Below are 26,055 nucleotides of genomic sequence, written 5' to 3' on the forward strand. Positions count from 1 at the left end.
TTACACATAAAAATACAGAAGTATCTATGCTGTCTGAATTACCCATGCCAGAATCCATCTGACAAAGTCGGACGACGAGGTTAGAAGAAAGACTATTGTACAGTTCAGCTGTCTGCTTTCTAAACTGTCAGAGCCATTTACAATATAACTGGCCGTGTGCAACAGTGCCCATTTCATGAGCCTCAGGCTACTGGGATCATCAATTTTTGATAATGTTTTAATAGATAACAAAAGATGATAACTTGTTTTGAACTTTTTTCTTGTTAGACTATTTCCCATATCTTATAATGTCTTCTAGTCTTTGTAAACTATCTGGTCACGTAATTAAACTGAGATTCTATCATGCCTCTTGTGAATGGACTTTACAAGTTATCCACAGTTCTGTTATATACGGCCTCAAAGAAAAGCTCTGCTCAACGCAACTAATGAATCATCAAACTTTACATCAGAAACCAGGGATGTACTGTATGGTGACTAACATAATATAATAAAAAAACATTAAAAAAAAAAAAAAAAAGAAAAGCTCTGCTCAGAGATTTCTGTCGTACAGCACTGCAGACTGCTTCCCAAGCAGATGTGTTGTCACGGGCATGGACGCATACACACACGTGTATCCATGCATAGGTATTTGTGTGTTTGCAACTCTGAATTATGGGTCGCAGGTTAAACCCTAGAAATGACCCTAAAGAGACAGAGTTCACTCACAGTGGAGAAGCATTAGCCATCTGCTCCCCTACACCCTTGAGATAAATGCCCACTTAACCTTTGCCACACCGCTCAGGTGTCAGCCCATGCCGGTTTTCTGTACCTTAGACATAAAGCAACTGTAATACTGTGTGCACAGCCCTGGCCTGACATGACCCGTTATTACTCCATTTCTATATGGTGAGGACTTTGTTATAATCATTTCAGTGTTCCCAGCACGGCACATGGAAAACAGTACCCTTCTAAACTGGCAAACCTTTTGAAGACATAATTCAGCAGCATTTTCACACAGCCCATCACTTCTGCAAGTAATTCATACCCTACTGCCTGGGAATCTCCTTACTATGTGTTCTAATTCGCATGACTATTACTAAAGGAATTAAATTTAAAATTTGATTTTTAAAAAAAACAGGTAAGTACTAAATGAAAATGCAATTCTGAAGTAAACTTTGGAAAATGATTTTTTTTAAGTCTACTTACCACCACATTTACCCCAATTCTATACAACATAACGTGGCATAAAACAATTCAGTCATACGTGAAGCAGCTCGGTGCACCTGCTCCGATTCTGCACCCTGAAGGTCACCTTTACTGTCAGAGCAAGACCACTCCCATTTCCCGGAGTAACTCCCACTTCTGAGCTCAGTCCTGTAGATCAGGAAGAGCGCTCTGGCAACTATGATTAAAGTTCAAGCAACTGAACACGAAGACTTTTTCTAGAAGTAGAAGAAAAACTTTTCTCTACATATGCTCCTGTATTTATAACAGGATATGAAAAGAGTTTCTGGACAGATATTTATATTTTATGAATTATAAGAATATGGTAGGTATCCAAATATGCATGATTTATTAGTCAGATATTAAACAGAAGTGTTTGTGCCCAACCCACTGATTCACTCACTATTTAACTAGTTCAGGGTCACCATCAACTGATAAGAAAAGTTTTCTACTTTCATTAAACCACCAATGCTTCGCACGTAACCTTCTGCCAAGAGTTCTTGTGCCGGCAGGCATAAGCTCCCACCAGGTCAGAGGCTCACCTGACAGGTCCAGCTCGTCGGTGGAAGACAAGGTGGCCAGACTCCAGCTGTCGCTGCGGGCTGCCAGCACAAACTTGTGTGCATTAATGTGCTTGCCCCCAACCTTTATCTTCAGGTCACTAGTGAAGAAAAACATCCACAGATAGAAAATGTCATCATAATTAGTATAGCTAGGATTCCCACATTATAAATATATGGGTACTGACTGATCAACATACACCTGCAAAGGAAAAAATCACAGCAAAGTTATTCTCTGTGCCAGCACTGAATTCCAGTGGCCACGTGTATAATAAATGTTGCTAGACATGTTTGTATTTCTACCTTTGAGCCTCAGTTCACATGCGATGTTCTGCCTTTCCCTAACAGGATTCTTTTTTTTTTTTTTTTAAAGATTTTTTATTTATTAATTTGACAGAGAGAGACAGCCAGTGAGAGAGGGAACACAAGCAGGGGGAGTGGGAGAGGAAGACCAGGCTCCTAGCGGAGGAGCCTGATGTGGGGCTCGATCCCAAGACTCTGGGATCACGCCCTGAGCCAAACGCAGACGCTTAACGACTGCGCCACCCAGGTGCCCCCCCAACAAGATTCTTAAGGTGGTGAATCTACCAGTTAAATATGATGATTGATATTCACACAAAATGTAGAAGAGGTTTCATGCAGAATAAATCAAGATAAATCCTCAGGGAGAGAAAGAAAACGTGAAGACTGTGACACTGGCTCTGGGGCCACAGAGCCATACGCTGTACCGTACTGACGGTCAAGCAAGGGGACGCAGAGAAGCTACAAACGGGCTTTGACAAGGCAGTCAAGAACATGAAACCGGTGTCTAGATTCCTGTTCTCGACAGAAACATTCAGACCTATTACTGGACATATTTTACTCAACCATTTATAAAGAAATGGGGTAGGAGAAATCTTTTTTCCAACATGTTTCTGTATTTATGACAAACCATTATTGTGAAAAGAACTTTCCAAATAGTTATTTATGTTTGACTCTGAAACGTCAAATGCTGAGGATGGACAGCATCTGGGCATTTAACAAAAACCTAAGGATGACCCACTGGGCTGACATAAGCATGTGCCATATGGCTTTGTCAGCAGCAATAATGCAAAGTCACTAATCATCATCATTCTGTGTATTTGCAAGTTCTTTTATTTGCATACTCCCCTTCAAAACGTGTTAGGTTGGAAACCTTTATAAGCTAAATACACAAAAGTCAGTACAATAAAAAGATCTATGACATGAATTAATGCATCCACTTAAAAGGAGACCCTAGCAGAGTGCTCTTTCTACATAATGCTTGACACAGACGCAGTTCATCCCATGGACACACCGTGCAGAACGTAAGCATGTCAGCAATTGTGGCTCCACTGAAGACCAAGCTGCAACTAATCGCACTAGACCAGAAGAGCAACAGGACACTCAGTATTTCAAGTTCCTACAAACTACTGTTAACACACTAGGACACATTAATCAGTCAATAGAAAAACAATTATTTTATTTAAAATAGAACAAATCACATCCTTTGACAAAATTTCTAAAATTCGGTGAAAACAGGAAGCTGTTTATAAAACACAAATAATTTTTAAACTCTAAATTTATGTATAAAGTATTAAAATGTAATAACTTAAATGAAGACTCATTGTTTCCTGTTTCGGCCACTGACTGACTTCAAGCCACAAAATTATAAAAATGAATGTTTCTACATATTCATGAACGTCAGGCCGAACTGTTTTCTCTTTTGTAGTCTAACGTACCAAAGGGAAATACAGACAAGGACTTCGTTAATAATTTCTAATAATAACAATTTCTACAAACACAATTCAGAAATGGAAGACTGGGTATGTTTCTGAGAACTCTATGCAGAAACAATCAGGAGGCTGGTAATTTTTTTAAAATTTTCATTCTAGGGGTGCCTGGGTGGCTCACTTGGTGAAGCGTCTGCCTTTGGCTCAGGTCACAATCGCAGGTCCTGGGATCGAGCCCCATGGAACGCCATGCTGGGCTCCCTGCTGGGTGCAGACTCTGCTTCTCCCTCTCCCTCTGCCCCTCCTCTCACTCATGCGTGCGTGCATGCGTGTGTGTGTGTGTGTGCGTGCGCACGCAAAATGGTGATTTTATTAAAGCACAGGGACAGGACCTCTGGGCAGAAAGAGATGCTGCCATAACAGAAATCTTTAAAATTTTCATTCCAATCAAAGAGCATTTCCTTGTAAACTACTCATACTAGGATGTTGTTACAGAAATAAAGAGCTTCTCACACACCTTAGCAGGAAAAACCGTGAGCTTGCTTGCTAGGAGAGCGATGTATTACCATCACTTTTAACGATCTTAAGGGACAAAAGCGTTCTCCTGAACTTAAGTAAAATTAAAGGGACCAATTTCTTCCACATTTCTCAATTTAAAAACCCCTGAATACCTACTCTTTAATTACTCTAGAGATGCACATACAAATACTATTTATTTTTTTATTTTTTATTTTTTTAAAGATTTCATTTATTCGACAGAGATAGAGACAGCCAGCGAGAGAAGGAACACAAGCAGGGGGAGTGGGAGAGGAAGAAGCAGGCTCATAGCGGAAGAGCCTGATGTGGGGCTCGATCCCAGAACGCCGGGATCACGCCCTGAGCCGAAGGCAGACGCTTAACCGCTGTGCCACCCAGGCGCCCCTACAAATACTATTTAAATTCTTCAACAAAATGCATATCACGCGACAAAGTTTTGTGGGGTTTTTTCTTATTTCGGCAAAGGACCATCTGCTTCAGACACTGATTTTCCAACTTCAGGTACTCCACCTCAAACGCTCAAGTCCTCTCCAAAAGCCCTGTTCCCCATCTCATCTGGGTGAGGCACAGGCTTTAGAAGCTCAGGAGAGGCCCACTGGAGGTGTGGGACCTGTACTGCGGCGACCCGGCTCATGCCCACGGCCTCCCAGAGGGGCCACAGTATAACGGATGCATGCAATGGAGAAGGAACAGAGAAAGTGAACGATGGGCGTTCTAAGGGAGAAGAGCCTTGGAGTTGGGGGAGATGAGCCCAAACAGACATAGATCAGGTTTCCCCGCACCAGGAGAAACAGTTCTCACTTGTCCATGGAAAAAAGAGGGAAAGAAAAGAGATAACGAACTATATTTTACAAGCAGCTACATCTGTTCAATTTAAAAGGCTGTCCTTTACTCAGAGTATATACTTCCTATGTTTTGGGTATTAAATTTTTCTTTCTTTTATAAATGATTAAGTTGGAGAACAGCAGTTCTAGATTTTCATCTATTTTATTTTTTTAAGATTTTATTTATTTATGAAAGAGCGAGAAAGAGCACACGCAAGCAAGAGAGTGAGAGAGGGCATGAGCAGGGGGTAGGGGCAGACAGAGAAGCAGACTCCCCCCTGAGCAGGGAGCCTGACGCGGGACTCGATCCCAGGACCCTAGGATCAGGAACTGAGCCGAAGGCAGACGCTACACCGACCGAGCCACCCAGGTGTCCCTGGATTTTCATCTATTTTAAATGCCATGATTTATTTTGGAATTTCACTAAGTCTTAGCTGGCCTGATCGCCCATCTCCTCAGCCGCCAAACTCTCCCTTGTATGTGCATTCCCGCCCATGTCTCTTCTCCACACCCACGGCCACCATCCCGATTCAGCCCTTCTTCTCTCTGGTCTGCACCATCCACAACATGCCAGCCGCTCCGCTGCTCTCTTCTCTGCACAGTGCTGCCTACATGATGTTACCAGGCTCATCTTCTTGAAACACCACTTTGACAGTGAAGTCCAACAGCTCAAAACACTGTTCCACAATGCCTAGAGGATCAAGCCCAAATTTCCTACCTCGGACCCCCGTGCAAACCACCTTACCTTTCCCACCTCTTCCGGCGCCCCTACATGGACACGTGCCTCACGACGGCCCCTCCCTTCCTCTGAACCCTCTGCATGGTGCTACATCTCAGCCGTTCTCAGCCTCCCTACTGGTAACATCGCTGTCTTTATCTACTGAATCCTGCCCAGCCTCTAACATTGACCTCAAAACTCACTCAATAACAACAGCTACTTCTTTGATTATCCCAAGAGAAAGGGGCCTTTCCCTCCGAATCCCCGGACATGTAAGCTAATTCCTGTCTACATCAGCAATGCTATCACCATGACTCCCACACTCTGTGCTGAAAATAAGCAGGAAATAAAAAACAAAATCTTGCCCCAAAGAGCTTACGTTGCCAGGACTAAAGGTTTGCTAGTATCCTGGTTGGAGAGAAATAAACTTGGGAAGAAAGTCAGTAAGAGAGGAGAAGTTACAGTGGGACCTGGGAACCCATCAAAGGGGTCCTACGTCCAGGGGCTCACCTATACTGCTCCTGCTCGTAGAGGTCGGCCACGATGGTCAGCAGGCGGCTGATGAAGGACTCACTGCTGCTCTCCTTGTTCGCTTGCGCGGCCAGAAGAGTACATCTCTTCTCTGTCTCTGCCAATTTCCTCTGCAGCTTGACATACTCCTGTCGGAGAAGCAGCAAGTGCTTCTCCAACTTGGCCACCTCCTCTGCGAGGGAAACAAAGAATCAAGTTTACCACGGCAGGTGTGAAGCAGGCGGCATTCACGGATCCCTCACCCCTCAGACAGGACTACTAGCAAAACGACTGTTTCTTAGTGATACTCCCTCAGGACCCATAATGGCTTTGTTAGTGGGTGCCACTGCATCACTGGGCCAGAAAGACCCTCATGGTCCAGGGATTTCTCTTCTCAGTTTCTCTAAAGATCAATAGTCAATAAATGACGAGGAAAACACACACACACATGCCCTGGTATGTGCCCTGCAAATCCTTTATCATAAAGCCAGGATCTCAAGGAAAGATGATCAAAATCACCTAGGACTTCTTATTCGAAACACTAGTAGTGAAAAGTGACCCTGTGTCCCATGTGAACTCTCTCAGGCAAGCTTCAGAACAACCCCATGAGGTCGGCACAATCACTGGCCACACTGCACAGGTAAGGATGCCGGGGCAAAGAGAGACCAAGAATTTGCCCGCGGTCCTGCAGCTGGTGAGAGGTGGGGCTGGGATGAGAGCCCAGGCACTCTCATGCCAGGGCCTGTGGTCTAGGACCCACTCTTCCACACCACCTGACCTCCCCTCCTTCAGGAAAGAAGCAGGACAGTCAATAATGGTTCAAATGAAAGCAAGTCACATCCACAGGCATGCTGAGGCGGATCAAAAAGGTTGCTTCTTAAATTGAACAAACATTTACCGAGCGTCTACTAGGTCCCAGACACTCACAATGGTAAGCAAATTCCGATGTATCTTTCCTCAGAGCTTTTAGTTTGCTGGGGTAAGCCAAGTTTTATGATGACAGTAACAACGCTAACAATTAAACGCAGAACTACAACCCTAGGAGCACTAGAAGGAGAGAACACAGGTGTGAGAACCTATAAGAAGTCTAACTTAAGTATGGTGACTAACATAATAAAATAAAAAATCATTATTAAAAAAAAAATTAAAAAAAAAAAAAAAAGAAGTCTAACTTAAGACGCCAGGGAAGACTTCCCTGAGGAATACCTGGTCAAGGAATTTCCCTTCTCCGTCACCTGGGCTCTAGAGCCTTGCTGGGGTTCACGGCACCATACTAATCAGTACCTCTACAGATCACGGCTGGAGACCTGGATCTCTAACCACGGTGCTGCTCCCGCCCTCTGGGCCTTGGCCCCTTCCCCCATCTACCCCTTACCAGACACTGCAAATCCTGACACTGCCCTCAAGCCCACCTCCCACACGACCCGCCTCATTCTGTGTCTTGAGAAAACTGAGCTACTGCCAACAACTCTGGCCACACCAGCAATTCCTCCCACCCACCCGGTGCTTCCTCAGGGCAAGTATCTCCCTCCTATGCGAGGGTATAATCCCTCCACCTGGGCTCCAAACCCATCACTCTGCTCAGGTCCTCTGCTTTGGCATCAGCCTCCCTTCTCAGCAACTTCTCTTTCAACTGGGTCCTTCTCCTCAGCACGAGACTCTAGTAACACAACACCCTCCTTCCACAGCACATCCGACCACCTTTGTCCTTCCATCTCTAGCTACCATCCACCACTTCCTCACCCCTACTCCCCCATCATTCCCTCTTCTGTCCCCACCATTCCCTTGAAACTCCTCTCAACAATGACCTAATTGCCAAATCCAATAGACATTGGCTGTGGTTCTCCTCCTGGACCTACCACGCAGCATATGACAATTTTTCCCCTTCTTTCAGCAACCACGATGCCACCCTCTTTCCGATTCTCCATCTTTCCCCTGCTTCTCTGCATCCCACCCACCGCTGACCACTGATGCTCCTCAGGGCTCTACCCCTGGCCCTCTTCTCAGCTGTATGTCCTCCCAGGGCAGTTCTACCAGGTCCGGCTCTGTAGCTGATGCCACAATCTAAGCGCCGATGATCCACGGACCCATCTCTGTCGTCCAGATTTCTTTTCTTAGCTTCATCTATCCCCCTGCCTGAAAGACACTGCTCTCTAGTGGCCCACAGGCAGCTCAAGTTCACGATGCCTAGGATAAAACTCTAAGCAAATATTCTCTGCCTTTGTATGGTCCCCATACTAATAAGTGACGCACTGTCTAGCCCAGTTATGCGAAGGGAAAATGTGGGTGTAATCTTAAATGTCTCCCTCTCACTCACATGGCCCCAACCCTACACAAATCAGCTTTCCCACTTAAACATCTGTGGGAATCCTTCTGTCTTCTGTATCCCCATATCCACTATGACTTGATTCAGGCCCTCACTCATCATATCTGATCTCCAACGTGAAAGAATTCACATCCACATCTCTACCACAGACCTACCACAGGGTCTGACATACAAAGGTTCACTAAATATTTGATCAATTCAGTTGAACAAGTACAATCCAGTTTTATCAAAGAGGATTCCTTTCCTCTCCTCATCTTCATCCCCCCCACCTGCTGTCCAATAGCTAATTCTTTATAAACACGGAAACAATCCAAAACTGGTTCAAAACACAGAATGGTTAGGGGCGCCTGGGTGGCACAGCGGTTAATCGTCTGCCTTCAGCTCAGGGCGTGATCCCGGCGTTCCGGGATCGAGTCCCGCATCAGGCTCTTCCGCTATGAGCCTGCTTCTTCCTCTCCCACTCCCCCTGCTTGTGTTCCCTCTCTTGCTGGCTGTCTCTCTCTGTCGAATAAATAAATAAAATCTTTAAAAAAAAAAAAAAAGAAATACATTCTGCTGTGAATAAAGACCTACATTATAAAAAAAAAAAACCACAGAATGGTTAAATAAACTAAGTGTGGTACTTGACTGTGAAGTTATTATGCAACAAATGTTTTCTAAGAAATATGTAATGCTCTCTGTGTATTCAAAGACAACATATTAACAGAAAAAAAAACAGGCAGTGAAACTAAATTTATTTTATAATTCCAATTTTATTATAAATATTCATGTGTGTGAGATGTAAAAAGACAAATACCACAAAATATCAGCAGATCTCATGGGGGGACTACTGCACTTCTCTGCACATTTCAGGTACTCTACAACAAATGTGTTCTGCTTTCATAATTAGAAAGAAATATTTTAAGAGAAATGTGTACAAATACTCGTAGACTGTTTTCTTCATACATTTAGTAGGAAACATTTTTCCTCTCTTCCAGAGGATCCATGTTACAGAAATGCTTGGAGTCCCAAAGCTGGTGCGAGTCTCGGGGGTAAGTGAGGGTTCCTGGGGAAACAAAGCAGAAGGCACCTGCAAGACGGGAATGTGCTTACAGCTGACAAACTGACCACCGCACTCATGAGCCACATCTCAGAGGGCAATTCCCAGAGCACTTCTCCCCAAAATACTGCAATTATTGGGCCTACATGTACTTAAACAAAATATTGCTTTCAAAACCCCTGACTAAAGCGAACAGTACGACAATAATCCTACTACGATATTTAAAAAATACCAGCACGCAGCATTCACAGGTACACAAAAGCCCTTAAGTAGATTCAGTCTTGTGCTTTTACTCGTGTGTGACAGATCCACAGGGGTCACTGGTTTTGAAGAGTTCTTCACAGTGACTTCGACTAAAAAGCCAAGAATTGTAATTACTGACCTCAAAGGGAGAAGTTTTTAGCACAGAGCATTAAGTTAATAAATTTTGTATAAGGTATGAAATTTACACTTTTTTTTTTCTGCAGAAAAAGAAATAGGAAGAAAAACTAGCACCAAATCTCCAGATGTAGTAACAGAAAGTGTAGAAGGACATATGATCAAGAGTCGTTATCAAATTCTGTTCAGAAACTGTTACCACTGTAGCAACATGAATCCACAGTGTCAGAAGTCACTACAGTGGTTACCCTGGACGAACGGTAGGAGGGTAGTAACTGCGAGGGAATGCGAGGGCCTCTGGGTGCCGCTAACATCCTGGTCTGTTCAAAGAGTAGTTAGTGCATATTTCACTCTGATCATTCACTGAGTTCTACACTTATTATGATCTGTTATTTTCTGCATGTATCTTATGCTCCAATTAAAAGGTTAAAAACAAACTGATATAAACTTATAGTGGGTTTTGGAGTCAACCTGATAGGAGTCCAAATCGTTTCAGTAAGTAGCCATGGGGCCGCAGGCAAGTTCACCTCTCTGAGCTGCAGTTCATCTGTAAAATGGGGGTTGAGGGGCTGCTTCCCAGTGTTCCTGCAGAACTAAATGACAACGGTACTGTGACTCCCGTGAGCACTCAAGACTGTCAGCATTTCCTCCACGTGCCCGCATTCCACAGTGACATAACTACCGGATAAACAGCTTAAACTATTTTAACATTAAGCTTACACAACGTTTTTTTTGAGTCATGAAAATCAGAATGGGATTCAAGTGTTTTATTGACCTAGGAACTAAAACTCATCAATGAAAGTCATGGCAAATCAACAGGACATTAGAAGCCATGTGAAGTGACAAAAGTCCAGAGGAGCAAATACTGAGAAATGTGGAATGAGCCACGTTAAATACTGCATCGCCGCAGACAGCAAGTCTGCACTGACAATCCCCACAACAAACAGCAGAGCCGAACACACTTTAAAAAGCATCACTATGGGGCGCCTGGGTGGTTCAGTCATTAAGCGTCTGCCTTCGGCTCAGGGCGTGATCCCAGGGTCCTGGGATTGAGCCCCGCATCGGGCTCCCTGCTCCGCCGGGAGCCTGCTTCTTCCTCTCCCACTTCCCCTGATTGTGTTCCCTCTCTCGCTGGCTGTCTCTCTGTCAAATAAATAAATAAAATCTTGAAAAAAAAAAAAATGAAAAGCATCACTATTACTTACTTGGGGAGGTGCAAATTAGGGTGTACTTTAAAAAAACTCTCAGACAGGCAAGTCCTAATACACTACAGTAAGAAGTCAGAGTCTAGCACTAGCCCACCTAGGAACGGCAGCATAAGCAATGTCATGTAGAGGCAACCAGACAGAGAAGAAGGTGGTCTGGGGAGCAGGACTGAGGGCTGGTAAAATTTATGTTTTGCTATAAGCCTTTTAGTATTTGAATTTTAATTCTGTGTGCACTTATAAAGCAAATGTATGGTTTTATACACACTTTAAAGATTATGGAGAACAACTGGAATTAATTTTCTAATACCCAGTATAAGGGTTTTCAGAGATCACAAAAGTTTCTGATGGGAAAGAACCTAAAGACCGTCTCTTTTAGTTCAACTCCCAGATGAGGCCTCTGAGGAGCAGAAAGCAGCCGAATCCATGACTGGGAGTCCACCTACCTCTTTCCTCTCAGGCTCTGCAAGATGACATTATCCCCAGGCTGACTGCATACCACTCACTCAGGCTGTGTGAACCAGACGGAGCTTGAAATGTTCAGGAGATCTGGGGTGGGGCTGGGGAAGGTGTACTTCGAAAACAGCCCCAGGTATGGGAATGACTGCCCAGGAGAAAAGGTTCAGCACCCAGCACATACCTCCCCAAGTCACGCGCAGGGAGACTGCTCTGGGAATACTACTGTTAAGGTAGAAGACCCACGGAACCGCATTTTTCTGTTCACTCACTGATCTGTTGGAAGATCTCCTCTCCGTAGAAGATGACTACATACCTAGTCACGCTCAGTAGAATGCACTAAGTGCCGGTGTACTGCCAGTGCCGAGGTAGAGAGACCATCTGGGCACGTGGGTTTTTTGGCTTACCAAGTAACAGGGTAAAGACAGCACTCTGAGGGGGATCCAAATAGCTCATGAAGCCGGATGCCTGGGTGGCTCCATTGGTGAAGCGTCTGCCTTCAGCTCAGGTCATGATCCCAGAGTCCTGGGATCCAGCCCCACAGCAGGCTTCTTGCTCAGCAGGGAGTATGCTTCTCCCTCTGCCTGACACACATGCTCTCTCTCTCTCACAAATAAAGTCTTTAAAAAAAAAATAGATCATGAAGCCACCTGGCTTAAGCTAGAGCAAGGGAAGATGTCCCAGGAAAGTGGTGTTTTACTCTAAAGGATTTAAATAAAGCCTGTTAGTCTGCAGCATACTGGGTCCAGAAAATACAAGGAAAAGGCTTCATTCAGTCTTTTACTTTCTTGGTCAGATTCTGCCTTTAAACTACTATCAGTCAACAGATTTGTAGAACAGACATAATACTCAGCTCTATGAGAAATACAGATAATTAGCAGGCAAGGCCTAGCCTCGTTACCCAAGAGCTCACTGGCAAACACGCCTGCCACTCACCTGCTTCTGCCTAAGCCAAATGAGAAGGACGGCCAGAGAATACCTCATCTTGCTAGTTCCCTCTGGTGGTTACAGGTCCATCCCACTTGCCTGAGAGACGGGCAGCCTGCAGCTGTGGACTGCTGATTCTTCTTCCACGAAGCAAATGGAACCCCTTCCACATTCTAGCCAACCTAAGTATTCTGCTCAAGAGTTCCAACCCATCAAGACTATGTCATCAGTAAACAACTGCGCATGTCCATTTCACTTCAACTATCAATCTTCAAGTATTTATGAAGCACCCACTATGCACAAAGCATTACAGTAGATTAGGAACTGCGTCTTGGAGAGTTAAGAAGACAGTCTAGCTTGCACCTCTTGCGAGCGATGTAGCACAATGTAGCACTTACAGGGAGCTCACCAACAGGAGGGGTGAAACAAAACCAACAGCCACGAGGAATCTGGATCCTGAATTATGAGCATATTTGCCTTCCAGAGTAAAAAGTCGCTGACTCCTCTATCTAACCCTTAAAATGCGGAGGTCATAAAGTTCTGCTTCCATCGTTTTCTCAAGAGATCCCTATAAAATTCTTTGGCTATCAGTTACCCACACACAATTCCAAAATCTACTGCAACAGCCCCGATCTCTGTCCAGAATTGCTGACACAAAATTCTAGGCATGCCTAGACACGGACACAAGACACAAAGATCATCGTCAGAGAAGAGGCAAGATGAAAGAAGGGCTTCAGGGTGATTTAGGGCTCTTATTCACAAAATCTCAGATGCTCCACAGCATCTCTGTAGGGAAACCCAGATCCCAAGGGCACCTATCAGTGATACTGCCATCATCACACCATCTCTTGTGTCACGGAGAGAGCACGCTCGGCCAAGACATTCTTCAGTGGGAATATTGTTTGCTTGCAAACAATGCAAACGTGTCCTTGAAGTGTCATCAAGCTGCTAAGAGTTCACAGAGGAAAAAGCATAGGTTACCATTCTTTTTTTTTTTTTTTTTAAGATTTTATTTATTTATTTGACAGAGAGAGAGAGACAGCCAGGGAAAGAAGGAACACAAGCAGGGGGAGTGGGAGAGGAAGAAACAGGCTCTCAGCGGAGGAGCCTGACGCAGGGCTCGATCCCAGAACGCTGGGATCACGCCCTGAGCCAAAGGCAGATGCTTAACAACTGCGCCACCCAGGCGCCCCAGCATAGGTTACCATTCTGAGCAATAACGAAGACAGAATCTACAGCACAGTGCAGTGGGGCAGCCGCCGGCTCTGGAGCAAGGCTAACTGGAATCAGACTCTGGCCCCACACTTCCTATTTGGGACACCTCACCCAAATGCCTCATTCTCATCTGTAAGTGTGTTAAATGTGCCAATACATATAATGACCTTGATGAATACCTGCCCTGAGGTATGTGCCCCGTAAATGTGTGCTACTGTTACAGTCCTTAGGCAACAGAATCTAGCCAAGACCATTACTCCGGAGCCTCACTTGCCAAGATGGGAACTCTCGAGTGCCCTAGGGCGGTTACTGCTCTCTGTGCTTCGGTTTTCTCCCTGGAAATGGGAATAATAATAGTACCTCAGGGTTTCACCAAGGAGGGATTAAGTCACATTAAATCATTTAGAGCAGTGTCTGGTTTAAAGGTTTACTATCTACTTCTTCATCAAGTGGCTGGTTTCAGCTAAGTTCCCTCCTTCTCTTCCTCCAACTTTGCTTTAGAAAAACAAGCCTGGAAATTTATATAACATATAAAACCTACTGATTCACCAATATGGCTATTCTAAGTATCCGTGAAGACTGTCAGCAGTTTGCATTATAATTTTATCATGTTTCTATCCAGATAATAAATACCCATGTGCTCTTCACCAATGCAGTCTGAGGTCAGACATCTCGATGAGCTTTCTGACAGTTCATCAGTCTTGACTCAATGAAAAATGCTTAAGACAAAAAACCTGCATTCACGATGACTAGCCTAAAATAATTGTGTGTGTATATATATATATACATATATATATTTAATCAGCAAGCCATGGGACAGTCAGAAAAGGAACAGGCAATGGTCTGTATAAGACTCTTCCTTCTAAGTCAGGACTTGGCAAACTCTCAGGGGAAAGGCCAGGCCGTAATCTGGGCTTCAAGGAGGAGAGGACAATGGGAACAACTGAGTATCCATACGGAACAAGTGAGCCCCAACTCATACGTACCACTCTATGCAAAGTTCACTCATCTAAGTGTACAGATTACAACTATAAAACTTCTAGACTGAAAAATAGAATAACAAGTATTAGGGGCCTCAGATGAGGCACGGATTTCTTGAACTGGATAAAAAGAATCAATTAGAGAAAAAAATGGATAAACTGGACATTATAAATTTCAAAAGTTGTTCTTTAAACACATAAGAAAATGAACAGGCAGGCCACAGACAAGGAGAAAACATGTGGAAGTGTATTTCCAACAAACGACTTCTACTCAGACTATATTAAGAACTCTTACAACTCATTATAGTAAGACAACTCAATAAAAAAGGGCCACAAATTTGAACACTTCACCAAAGAAGATAAATGCACGGCAAATAAAGTACGCAAATAAAGCCATGCACGTCATTAGTTATTTAAGAAATGCAAATTAAAACCACAGTGACCTGCCACTGCACAACCGCTGGATGGCTGAAATCAAAGTGCTGGCAAAGATGGAGAGAGGTGAGAACACAGAACAGCACAGCCACTGTGGAAAAGAGTCCAACAGTTTCTCCAAAAGTTAATCATACTCTTGCCTGTGACCCAGCAGTTCCACTCCCAGGAATTTACCCCAGAGAAATGAAAACCTGTCCGTACAAACAGGAAACAACTCAAATTTCTAGCTGGTGAATGGACACAAATGGTAGTATAGAAATATAATGGAACACCACTCCTGTGTAAAAAGGAACAGACTACTGACACATGCAACACACTATCTGAAAAGCAACATGCTGAGTTCAAGAAGCCAGACACAAAAGACTACATACCATATAATTCCATACAAAACTGTAGAAAAGGCAAACCATAGTGACAGAAAGCAGATCAGCGGTTGCCAGAGGCCCAAGAACGGAACTGACTGCAAAGGAGTTCAAGGGAACTTTTTAGGATTACAGAAATGTTCTAGCTCATGACTGCAGTGGTGCTTACACTACTGTAAATATTTGTCAACTGACAAAAATGGTGAATCTTACTGTTTGTCAATTATGACTCAGTGAAACTAACAGCACACTCCCTCTGGCATGCACCCTGACCTTTCTCTTTCTTTCTGAACACCATCACACCAACATTTTCTTCAGGCCTTGAATCACCCACTCACATGCAACCATCGTCCTTCTCCTACTTCCCCCGTCACCGTACTCCACACACATCATCACTGAACTTCCTAAAACACGGCTTAACCAAGCCAAACACTTTCAGCCAGTTCTCCACCATCTAGAAAAGTTCAAGCTTCCTATGGAGGTGTTCTGGCTCCTCTAAGAAGTTTCTTGAGGGCAGGACATGTCTTATTTATCTTTGTACTCCACCGGCCGTACTTTGAACTGCAGGGCACGGTCTCTGAGCATTCAGAAACTGCACACAAACAGAAGAATTTAAGAAATCTTACAACTTAATACATCAAATTACATGACACTGCCTACTATGGTAGGCTGAAAAATGCCCCCACCAATATCCATGTCCTAATCCCTGGAACCTGTGAATGTACCCTTATATGGCAAGAAAAGGTGGCGGGGGGGGGGGGAGCTCTGCAGATGTGATTACATTGGGCAGGCCCCCCGTCCAATTACATGTGTTCTTACGAGGAGGGGCAGAGGGAGCTGTGACACAAAGAGAGGCCGTATGAAGATGAGAGACTTGAAGATGCTAGCCTTGAAGACTGACAAGCTAAGGAACGCCAGCAGCCCTGGAAGTTGGAAGAAGAAAGGAACACATTCTCTCCCAGGGGGAGTGACACTCTCCTTTCAGCCCTGATTTCAGACACAGATTTCAGACTTCTGGCCTCCAGAACCATGATGAATACATTTCTGTTGTTTTAAGCCCCCCAGTTTGGGGATATGTGTTACAGTAGCCCCAGAAAACTAATACACTTACCTTTACAAACAAAAGATTATGCACAATAAAAGATTTTAAAGTCCTAGCAGTTTTTGGCTGGATTAGCGTCAACAGCAAAGTTTTACACAGAGACTAAAATGTAGTTTCTTGTAACATTTTGCAATAAAAAAGAGGAATTAGTATTTTTTTAATGTCTCCTATAGCAGTTAACTCATTATCTCATATTCTAACCAACATATTCCAAACAGTACAGCAATTAACAAAACAGAATTCACTTAGGTTCAACGGACTGTCTAAACTTACATAATTAGCAGGAGACCAACCCAAGAATCAAGACCTCAAGCCAAACCCACGCTCATCCCACTGTACCATGCTGCCTAATTTCAGCTCCAATATCAGGACAGCAAACAAACATTTATTGTTAATTCATTCACCAGGAATTAAATGTGTTCTTCCCATTCCCCATCCTAAACGCGATTTCTACGCCCCTCTGTTACTCCGATTCTAACCCAAAGTGGACTCATCAAGTCTTCTTAGATTAACAAATTTTGATGTTTCCTTTCCTCACACTTTTCTAGTTCTTGCATTCCAGCCCCAATTTTACCAGTGAATTAGTATTCTTCATAGAATTCTTTACTGATTAAATAACCTTATCCTTACTCTACTTTAACTATGTCCATATAAGATAAAAGATAAAAGAAAAAAATAATTGTAAAAGCTGTGACAACAGCCTATTTTGAGAACTACAAGAATAACTGTTGTTTCAGGAATATATTAGGGTCTTCCACGTAACAGTATTTCATTAAAATACCAACATCTCAGAAATACTATCTTACCTGCCGGCATCAGAGCAGATAAAAGCTCCTCCCTGGTAATGAGTTACCACCACGACTTTTCTAAACCTGTCCCAGTGCAGATGGAAATTTTCTTTCATTGGGGTTCATATCCATTCATTAATCAAGAGCGCTAAATGTAGGACGACCGTTTTTTTATTTTTTAAAGATTTTATTTATCCATCTGAGACAGAGAAAAAGAAACAGAGCAGACGCATGAGCAGGGAAAAGGGGCAGAGGGAGAGGGGGAAGCCAACTCCCCGCAGAGCAGAGAGCCTGATGCAGGCCTTGATCCCACAAATCTGAGACCATGACCTGAGCCAAAGGCAGATGCTTCACTCCCCGCAGAGCAGAGAGCCTGATGCAGGCCTTGATCCCACAAACCTGAGACCATGACCTGAGCCGAAGGCAGATGCTTCACCGACTGAGCCACTCAGGCGCCCCAGGGCAACTGTTTAATGGAAGACATGAAATAAGTGGGTCTATTTACTACTGAGAACTCTGGTTCACAACATACCCTACTGGAAAGGAAGCGGGGAAGAGGAGGTCGATACCGTCTGGAACGTGTAGAGGGTTAGTTAGGGCCACAGGACCCCTGCCGGTCTGCGCCCTCCTGCTTCTCTCTCTCACCATCTGGGTATTATTAAAAATACGACGATGCTAAGAGATAGTTCACATTGTGACTTCTTGCCCTTTTAAAAACCTAGCAATTGTAACTGTCACAACTTGAATGCTTTGACAAAGTATAAAAGCCATTGTTTAACTAAAGTTTGCTTTTAAAAATCCTTTACCCTAGTTACAAATAAAACTTACTACCTAGGACTCCTCTCTTAGGTAGGAAACGTTACCTTATTTTATGTAAATCTATATCTGTATATTTATATATACACATACACACACACACACACACACACACACACACACAAACATACTGGTTTAAAAAACTGATTCAGTAAAACCATGTTTTATTCAATAATGACTCATTTGAAAAAAACGTTTTGTGGGATATGTTGCTCTTCACTGAAGCTGAGTGATGCACAGACCTGGGTTTTAAAAGCTCCCCAGGTGACTCTCATGTGCACAGCTCTCCGTGTTGAGAGCCGCCAGTCTGAATCAGGAAGGGCCGCAGACAGAAGGGAACACGTGTGAGAGCTAGCTTCCCAGGACTAGAGGTCTGGCGACTGAATGCAGCTCACTGACTTGAGAGTGGTGGCTGGACAGTGGTGGCATCGATCACCAATGCAAGAGAAAATCTGTGACTATATAGCACAGAAAAGCATGCTTTTCTGAGATACCGTGCCTCCCGTCCTCTCCAAGGTCCCATCAAGGCTGAGACTGTGTCTTGGTCACTCTGTCACCCCTGGCACAGAAGCCTGCACCTAACAGAAATGAAATACACTTTCCTGAATGTAACCCAACTCTGTGAAATCTTGTCTACAAGTCAGCGGCATGACACACATCCTTCATAATCTCACTCTATATAGCCCTGGTCATAGGGCTGGCTTCATAAGAGATACTCAACAAATACTAACTAGCTAATTTTTATCCAAATGCCAGTCTGATTGGAAATGCTTCTGATTGCCTGCTAAGCCATAACCACTGGACATGGCAAAGTATGTCCAAAAAGGAAGTCAAGATATTTGTTCTCGAATCTGTTCCTCCTCCTCCCAGCCATTATCTGAGTCATCCAGACCCAGAACCCTTGAGTCATCTTTGATATCTCTCTTGTCAACATGTAAACAGGTTTCAGAAGTCCTGCCGTCTATACCTTCTGTAAGTCTTACTCTTATCAGTCACCAGCCCGATGCTCCTTACCGAAGACTCATCGCCAACTGTGACAGCCTCCTCCTCCCAGATCCGTCCTCAAGACCTGCCCACATGCTTCCGGCGATTCTAGTCATGTCACTACCTTGGCCGATACCACTCAGCAGCCTCACTCTCCAGCCCACCGAGTAAAATCCAAATGCTTAACCACGCCCTTCATAATCTGCCCCTTAACATACTTTTCCTACCTCATACCCCACTATTCCTTCCATCAAGAAGAGTGACCTCTTCTCATTACCATCTCTCCATGCCCAAAAGAGGTCTATTTTCCAAATCACAGGTCAAACACTATCTCCTGCAGCAAAGGCCTTCCCTGACCCACCCAAAACATACTCCCTACCACTTTCCTAAAAATCCTCTTCCCACCTGAATTTTCAGAGTAACTCCTAGCATTTTTCACCTTCTCCCTTACAGTACAGTTTCTTATACACATGCTTGTCACCTCCCCTCACAGACTGCAGAGTTCCCTGTGAAGAAGCTCTAGGTCTGGCTACTCTGTTTAAAGTAGCCACTACTTCTCCCTCCTCCCACTCCGTGCTCATCCCATCCTCTACCCCACAGTGCCTTACAAGGGAGAGTTTAAATACCCCATATCCTTGGCCTACTCCAATTCAACAAGAGAGACTAACACTTGGGAATTTCTCACTTGCCCTGCCAGTGACGGAACCCTGCATCCCTCTTCCCGCACATCCACAGTCACTGCAGTGAACAGATAAACTGTCTTTCTTTGTGGGGAGCAAAAAAATCCTCAAGGAGAAAATGAAGAGGTGCCGCTGGTGACAGAAGTGAACAAAAGGAATGGCAGAAAAAAGGAAGCAATGGTATAGAAAGGGATAGCGGTCAAGAGGTCTCCGGCGAATACATAATTGTCAAAAGCCTGGGACAGGTATTTGTTGAATGAGTGAAATAATAAACGAAGGAATAAATCTGAAAATTGAAAAGAGAGCAAAGTTTCTTCTTTCCCTCTTTCTACCAGACTATACTGATGAAGCATTTTCTAGAACAGGGCTATCAACAGCGCTTTCTGGAATGATACAAGTGTTCTGCTAGTATGGGGACCACTAAGCACACAGCTACAACGCAACTGAGATTGGGCTAGTGTGACCAAGGAACTGAATTTTTTATTTTATTTAATTTACAGTAAAGTAGCCATATGTGGCTAATGGCTACTGTATGTATTGGCCAGTGATGGTCCAGAATATGTAATGTATTCACCTTATATTTGAATTGTCAGAAGTATTTTCCTGACCAAATTCCAGTAAGCAAATAAAAGTCCATGATCAATTTTCTGTTTAGTAAACCATTACAAGTTTTCCAATTCTCACCATGATTTTACTGAGGAAGGGAAGGAGAGCATGGTTGAAGAGGAGACTTAAGAAAAGAGTACAGAGAGGGGCGCCTGGGTAGCGCAGTCGTTAAAGCGTCTGCCTTCGGCTCAGGGCGTGATCCCGGCGTTCCGGGATCGAGTCCCACATCGGGCTCCTCCGCTGGGAGCCTGCTTCTTCCTCTCTCACTCGCCTGCTGTGTTCCCTCTCTCACTGGCTGTCTCTCTGTCACATAAATAAATAAAATCTTTAAAAAAAAAGAAAAAAAAAAGAAAAGAGTACAGGGGCGCCTGGGTGGCTCAGTCATCAAGCATCTGCCTTCGGCTCAGGGCGTGGTCCCAGGATCCTGGGATCCAGCCCCACATCGGGCTCCCTGCTCTGCTGGGAGCCTGCTTCTTCCTCTCCCACTCCCCCTGCTGTGTTCCCTCTCTCACTGGCTGTCTCTCTCTGGCAAATAAATAATAAATAAAATCTTAAAAAAAAAAAGAGTACAAGCCAGGGTAAAAATGCCAGGCATTGTGCTAGAAGCGCTCTTTGTGCACTATTTCTTCTGATTCCCCCTCAGCTACTTCTGAGATAGAGATGATCCCTCTTTTAAAGCTGAGGAAACGGAGATGGAGAGCAATTAACTGGCTTGCTGGTGATAACAGCTTAGTGAGACTAGGGTTCAAATCCTTGTCTGAACGCAGACTGAGCTCTCAAGCATTACACTTGAACTGCTAAGACTAAAAACCAGGCAGGATGAAAAGTAGGTTAGGGAGCCCCCACGAGACTAATGCTATTCAGAGCACATTAAAAGCCGGTCCCGCCAGCTTACTTGACAAGAGACTGAGGCTGTATCCAGGCAACTTTGCTTCAGTCTGGTAAGTGACGCTCAGTAACAACCGTTCCTTCAACTATAGGTATGATTCCAAGCTGGGATACACAGCTGTGAATGAAATGGAAGTCCCCATTTTGGGGGTTTATATTCCAGTAAAGGAATTAAAAAAAATTATTAAGAAGATCTCTAAAGGTGGTGAGAACCGAACAGACACCCAAATGAGTCAGTTAGCTGTATGGAGAAACTGAGAGAGACTGCTCCAGGCCAAGGCAGCTGCAAGGACAAAGATGGAGAGGTGGAAGCATCGGAAACGTACGAAGAACAGCAAGGAAGTTAGTGTGGCAAGAGCACGGCAAACGAGAAGAGGTAGGAGATATGGCTGCAATGTTAACCAGGGGCCAGACCCTGCTGGGACTTACAGGTCACTGGCCGGCTTTGGAATATATTTTTAAGAGCACGGAGAGCCACGGGAGTGGAGAGTGCGTGTGCAGGAATAAGTGTATCGAGAAGAGAGAAAGTGACATGATCTGATTGATGTTATAAAGCGGACACTGGAAACTGTAAAAGTAGGCTGTGAGTAAGCAAAAAAAAAAAAAAAAAAAAGGAGAAAAAGCAAAAGCAGGAAGTCCAAGTAGGAAGGACTTTTTTGAGTGATGAAGCAAGTTTAAATTAGTAGGATAGCTGCACATGTAGAAGAGAAATGGAAACTAATTTTAGGACAGATCTGAGCTAAGTACATCGGGTCAAACCAATACCCATGGGTGGATGGAAGGAAAAAAAGGTTGATTTCTAAACGAATCAGTGAGAAGTGAGCTGTCCATTCAGTTTCTTCAGCCTATTCCTAGGCACTACTTTCCACATGTTCACAGACTCGCACCACCGGACAAAAGGTGGTTATCGGGTTATCAGTAAATTCCCACAGGACATGCTTACAGATAATCCGACTGTTCCATGACACAGATCTTTGCAATTTGTGTGTATTTAAGTGAGTATTTCAGAACAAGGGTAGCCAGCTCCGACAAATTCTGACTCAAGAACAAGCAGCAGGAAACACTAACACTTTCTAGTTAATCTTGATTTCCCATAACACCTTCAACGCCCCCACTCAATTCTTCCCCAAGTTTTGCAACATTGTTTCCCAAAATCTTAAAACACAGGCCAGGAAACTCAAACACAAACAAGGTCAAAGACAAACTGTCAAGTCAGAACCTCAGGAGTGCGCTTCCCGATCTGCGATCCCCTAGCAATTGAGCCCTTGAGGACGTTTCGTTTCAGGTGCATACTCCACTGGCTGGATGTGTTCCAGGGCTCCCCTCACACACGTCAAGGCACCTGCAGCACACCTGACCGATCACTGGACGCGGCCTGCATGAGACCCTCACGCCTGGAACCTGCCTGCAGGGCAAAGCAGGTGCCCAGCGAAAGGCCTGAGTATAACCCGGCCACCCTCCACAATCTCTACCTCGGTAGCACAGTCCCCCTGCCAGCACGCGAGCGCTACACTACCTCTCGCCTCACAGGCCGCCTTCCGCTGTCTTCCCTCCTGGCCTTCCTCACCGCCCTGAGCACAAACTCCACTGGCCGCCCGCAGTGCTCCACCCCGTCCAACAACATTCTGCGGTTTATCCAAAGACGAGCTTCACGGGATACCTTCGCTTTATTTCCGCCCATTTCATTCCTCCTCTGCTTTCATGCAATATTCATCCGAGGCCTCCCCCTCCAGGGGGTCCAACGTGCTGAAGAGCAAAGGCAAACACTGGGTGCCAATCCAGCTATCTCCGTAACTTTGTCGTCAACTCCTTTATCTAAGGGGTGGAAACAACAGACACGCAGGCCTCCTTCTCAAGGTTGTTCCCGAGGCTAATCCAAAGGAGAAGAGCCTGCAGGCTGTCCTGGGCCGCCCCATCTTACGACCCGAGTCAAGATGGGTTCAGACAAAGCTTAGCTCGAGACCGACAGGACCGGTCGCGACCAGGACACTGCGACCACTCGATAAGCACCAGGTCAAACAAGGAGCGTTCTCCTGCAACAGGGCGGTGATAGGAGAAGCACAGCGGCGGTGCCCGCACGGTCCCCACCGCTGGCCTCCTGGCCCTCCCTGCACAGCTGGACTTCGCCGTGCGGGTTCCGGCACCGCCGTGCGCAGGGAGGCAGGGCCGGAGAGGCCCCGGCGCCCCCGCCTGCAGTGTCACAAAGAGCGCACCGGGAGAGGCCAAGCACCGGCCGGAGAGGCGACCTCGGCCGGCCGCCTCCGCCACCCCGGGGACAGCATCCCGGCCGGTGCGCGGGGGCCCAGCCCGTCCGGACGCCGGACGTGCCAGGACAGCAGTTTCGGTTTCCCGAGGAGCTGACGTCCCCCGCCGGCGCGGCCGGTCCCCAGGGGCGCCCCCCGCACGCCGGCGTTCGCGCCCCGCCGCACGGCCGGGACCCGGCTCCGCAGCCGCCGCGGCCCGCGGGGTCCGAGGCGCCCGAGGGGCGTCGCCTCAGGAGCTGCGCTCAGAACGCCGGCCCGCCGCGCCCCCACGGGCTGGAACGGCCCGCCCCGCAGACCCGCCGCGCCCCGTGCGACCACGCCCGGCCGACTCCCGCAGGGCCCTGTCGGCCGGCCGGCGGCGCCCGCTCCGCCCCGCGCCTTCCCGCGCGGCCCCCCAGACACCCTACCTTCCGCCATGTCGGGCCGGCCCTGCTGCAGCCTCGCGAGAAGAGCGCCGCGCGGCCGGGGCGGCGCGGACCCGAGGCCGCGGGTCTCGCGAGAGTCTCGGGAGCGGGCGGAGGGAGCGCCGGCGCGAGGCGGCCGCAGGCGGCGCGCGGCGGCCTCTCCTCCCGTCGCACCTTCGAGGTGCGGCCGTGCGCCACGCGGCGGGCGGGACGGTGGCCGCGGCCCACGCAGGGCGCTGAACCGGGTGGACGCGGCGGGCGACACCACTCCTCGCAGAACCCTGGCCGGGAGACGGTCGAGGGAGGGGCTCCGTGGTCTCAGGGCGCGTCTGTGACCAAGCAGCTGAGGCGGCGGCAGAGGCGCCAGGGCAGGGGCTCACCGCGGACCCCACCACGGACCTCGCCGCGCACCCCACCGCGGACCCCTCCACGGACCTCGCCGCGCACCCCACCGCGGACCCCTCTATGGACCTCGCCGCGCACCCCCCCATGCACCCCTCCGCCGACCTCACTGTGGACCTCACCGCGGACCCCTCCGCGGACCCCGCCAGTGACCCCTCTGCGGACCCCACTGCGCACCCCACTACACACCCCACCACTCAACCCACCGCGGACCCCACTACCTACCCCTCCACTCCACCACTCAACCCACCAGGGACCTCACTTGGCACCCCTCCACGGACCCCACTGCGCACCCCACCGTGGACTCCACTACCTACCCCTCCACGGACCCCTCTGCGCACCCTACTCCAACCCCCACTACACATCCCACCACTCAACCCACCAGGGACCTCACTTGGCACATCTCCACGGACCCCACTGCGCACCCCACCGTGGACCTCTGTGCACACCCCAGGACCCAACTGCGGACCCCACCAGGAACCGGAGGCCGTCGCTTAGTCGTTTAAAGCCCATGCAAGCGGACATGAAGGGGCAGAGAGGCATCAGGAGAGCAGTTGATGACATCCGTTCACGGACCAGAGAGAGCGGGGAGATCTGGGGAGAGGCGCTGGGCTGGAGGGCCTGCGTTGCGTGTCTCCTGTGCACACGTGTGGACAGGGCGCTTTCCAAGCAGAATCCCCGCCTGGCTGAGAGCATGGGTGACGGTGTTGGCCGGGCCTTGGGATTTCCTGCCAGAGACAGTGCGTGAGCGGACAGGTCAGGGGCAGACCGGGTAGGGGCGGGCAGAGGGTCATGAAACCCGGGTCTCTGTCGGATCAAGGGCCGGGTGCGGGCCCTGTGATCAGAGCGGCAAACGGAAGCTCCGAAGTTCGGTGGCACCGAGATGTGATAAAGTCCAGGACAGGGAGTGAATGAAGCACAGCAGCGGCAGCAACCATGAGAAGCCAGGAAAATGAAGTATTGGAACTGAGAGGTGGGGAAGAAAGGAGACCGTAAACCAGGAGCCAAAACCTTCAGTGAATCTGGGGGTGTCTAAGAGCAAAAAAACAGGATTCTCCAGTAATATAATCAAATAGCAGGAGACCTTTCAAAACCGATTTGTACTCAAAGGAGAAGCGAAAGAACGGCGATGGCACCCATTTCTCGAGGCCTGAGGACTGCAGGGGAAGTGTGGCTGGGAGAAGAGCCAAGGAAGAGGCCCAGATTGAGGAAGGGGTCTGAGAACAGGATGAGCAGTCAGAACAGCAGAGGGGGGCATCCCAAGTTGGAGAAGCTTGGGTGCTATCAAGGGTGAGCCTTCGTGGGTAGTAAGGGGGAATGGAGAAGGAATTTGGAGTTTGGATCGCGGGGTTAAAGTTCTGAGGATCAGAGGGGGGCATTCTGGCCGAGGGATACCCGGGAGATGGAAGAGGAGAGGGTGTCAAAATGTGTCAGGACAATGGTGTGCTCGGGGAAATGATGTTCCAGCTGTGGCAGGACACTGAAGATGCCCGGGGGGTGGCCGGGGGCAGACTGGCGGAGCTGGGCTGAGCAGGTGGCCCTTAGACTAAGGAGGGTTGGGGAGGACTTGCCGGGCGTACAGAGCTGCCATAGCTCAGAGGTTCCTTGTGTGTCAAGAATGGTTTAGAGGTGTGCCAAATGGTGAGCCATTGGGGTCATCAGTGTGACCTGGCAAGCCCGTCTCCTTTGGCCACAAGCGGCCTCATCCATTTAAGA

At 47.0% G+C, this 26,055-nt stretch overlaps 1 protein-coding gene across 1 annotated transcript in view; it reads right to left on the reverse strand.

Moving 5' to 3' along the window:
- ANKFY1 (ankyrin repeat and FYVE domain containing 1) overlaps window positions 1-24,010 on the reverse strand; it is a 76,771-nt gene extending 52,761 nt beyond the window's left edge. Inside the window, exons 1-3 of the mRNA XM_045804841.2 lie at window positions 23,941-24,010; window positions 6,083-6,275; window positions 1,746-1,864 (exon numbers count right to left, since the gene is read on the reverse strand). Coding sequence (XP_045660797.1) covers window positions 1,746-1,864; window positions 6,083-6,275; window positions 23,941-23,950 — 322 coding nt within the window. The 5' untranslated portion in view covers window positions 23,951-24,010. The remainder of the gene's footprint in view (window positions 1-1,745; window positions 1,865-6,082; window positions 6,276-23,940) is intronic.
- Between the last annotated feature and the right edge of the window lie 2,045 nt (window positions 24,011-26,055).

The sequence above is a fragment of the Ursus americanus genome, chromosome 14 (genome assembly GCF_024610735.1).
Source record: "Ursus americanus isolate L20-20 chromosome 14, mUrsAme1.1.p, whole genome shotgun sequence".
Classification (NCBI taxonomy): Eukaryota; Metazoa; Chordata; class Mammalia; order Carnivora; family Ursidae; genus Ursus; species Ursus americanus.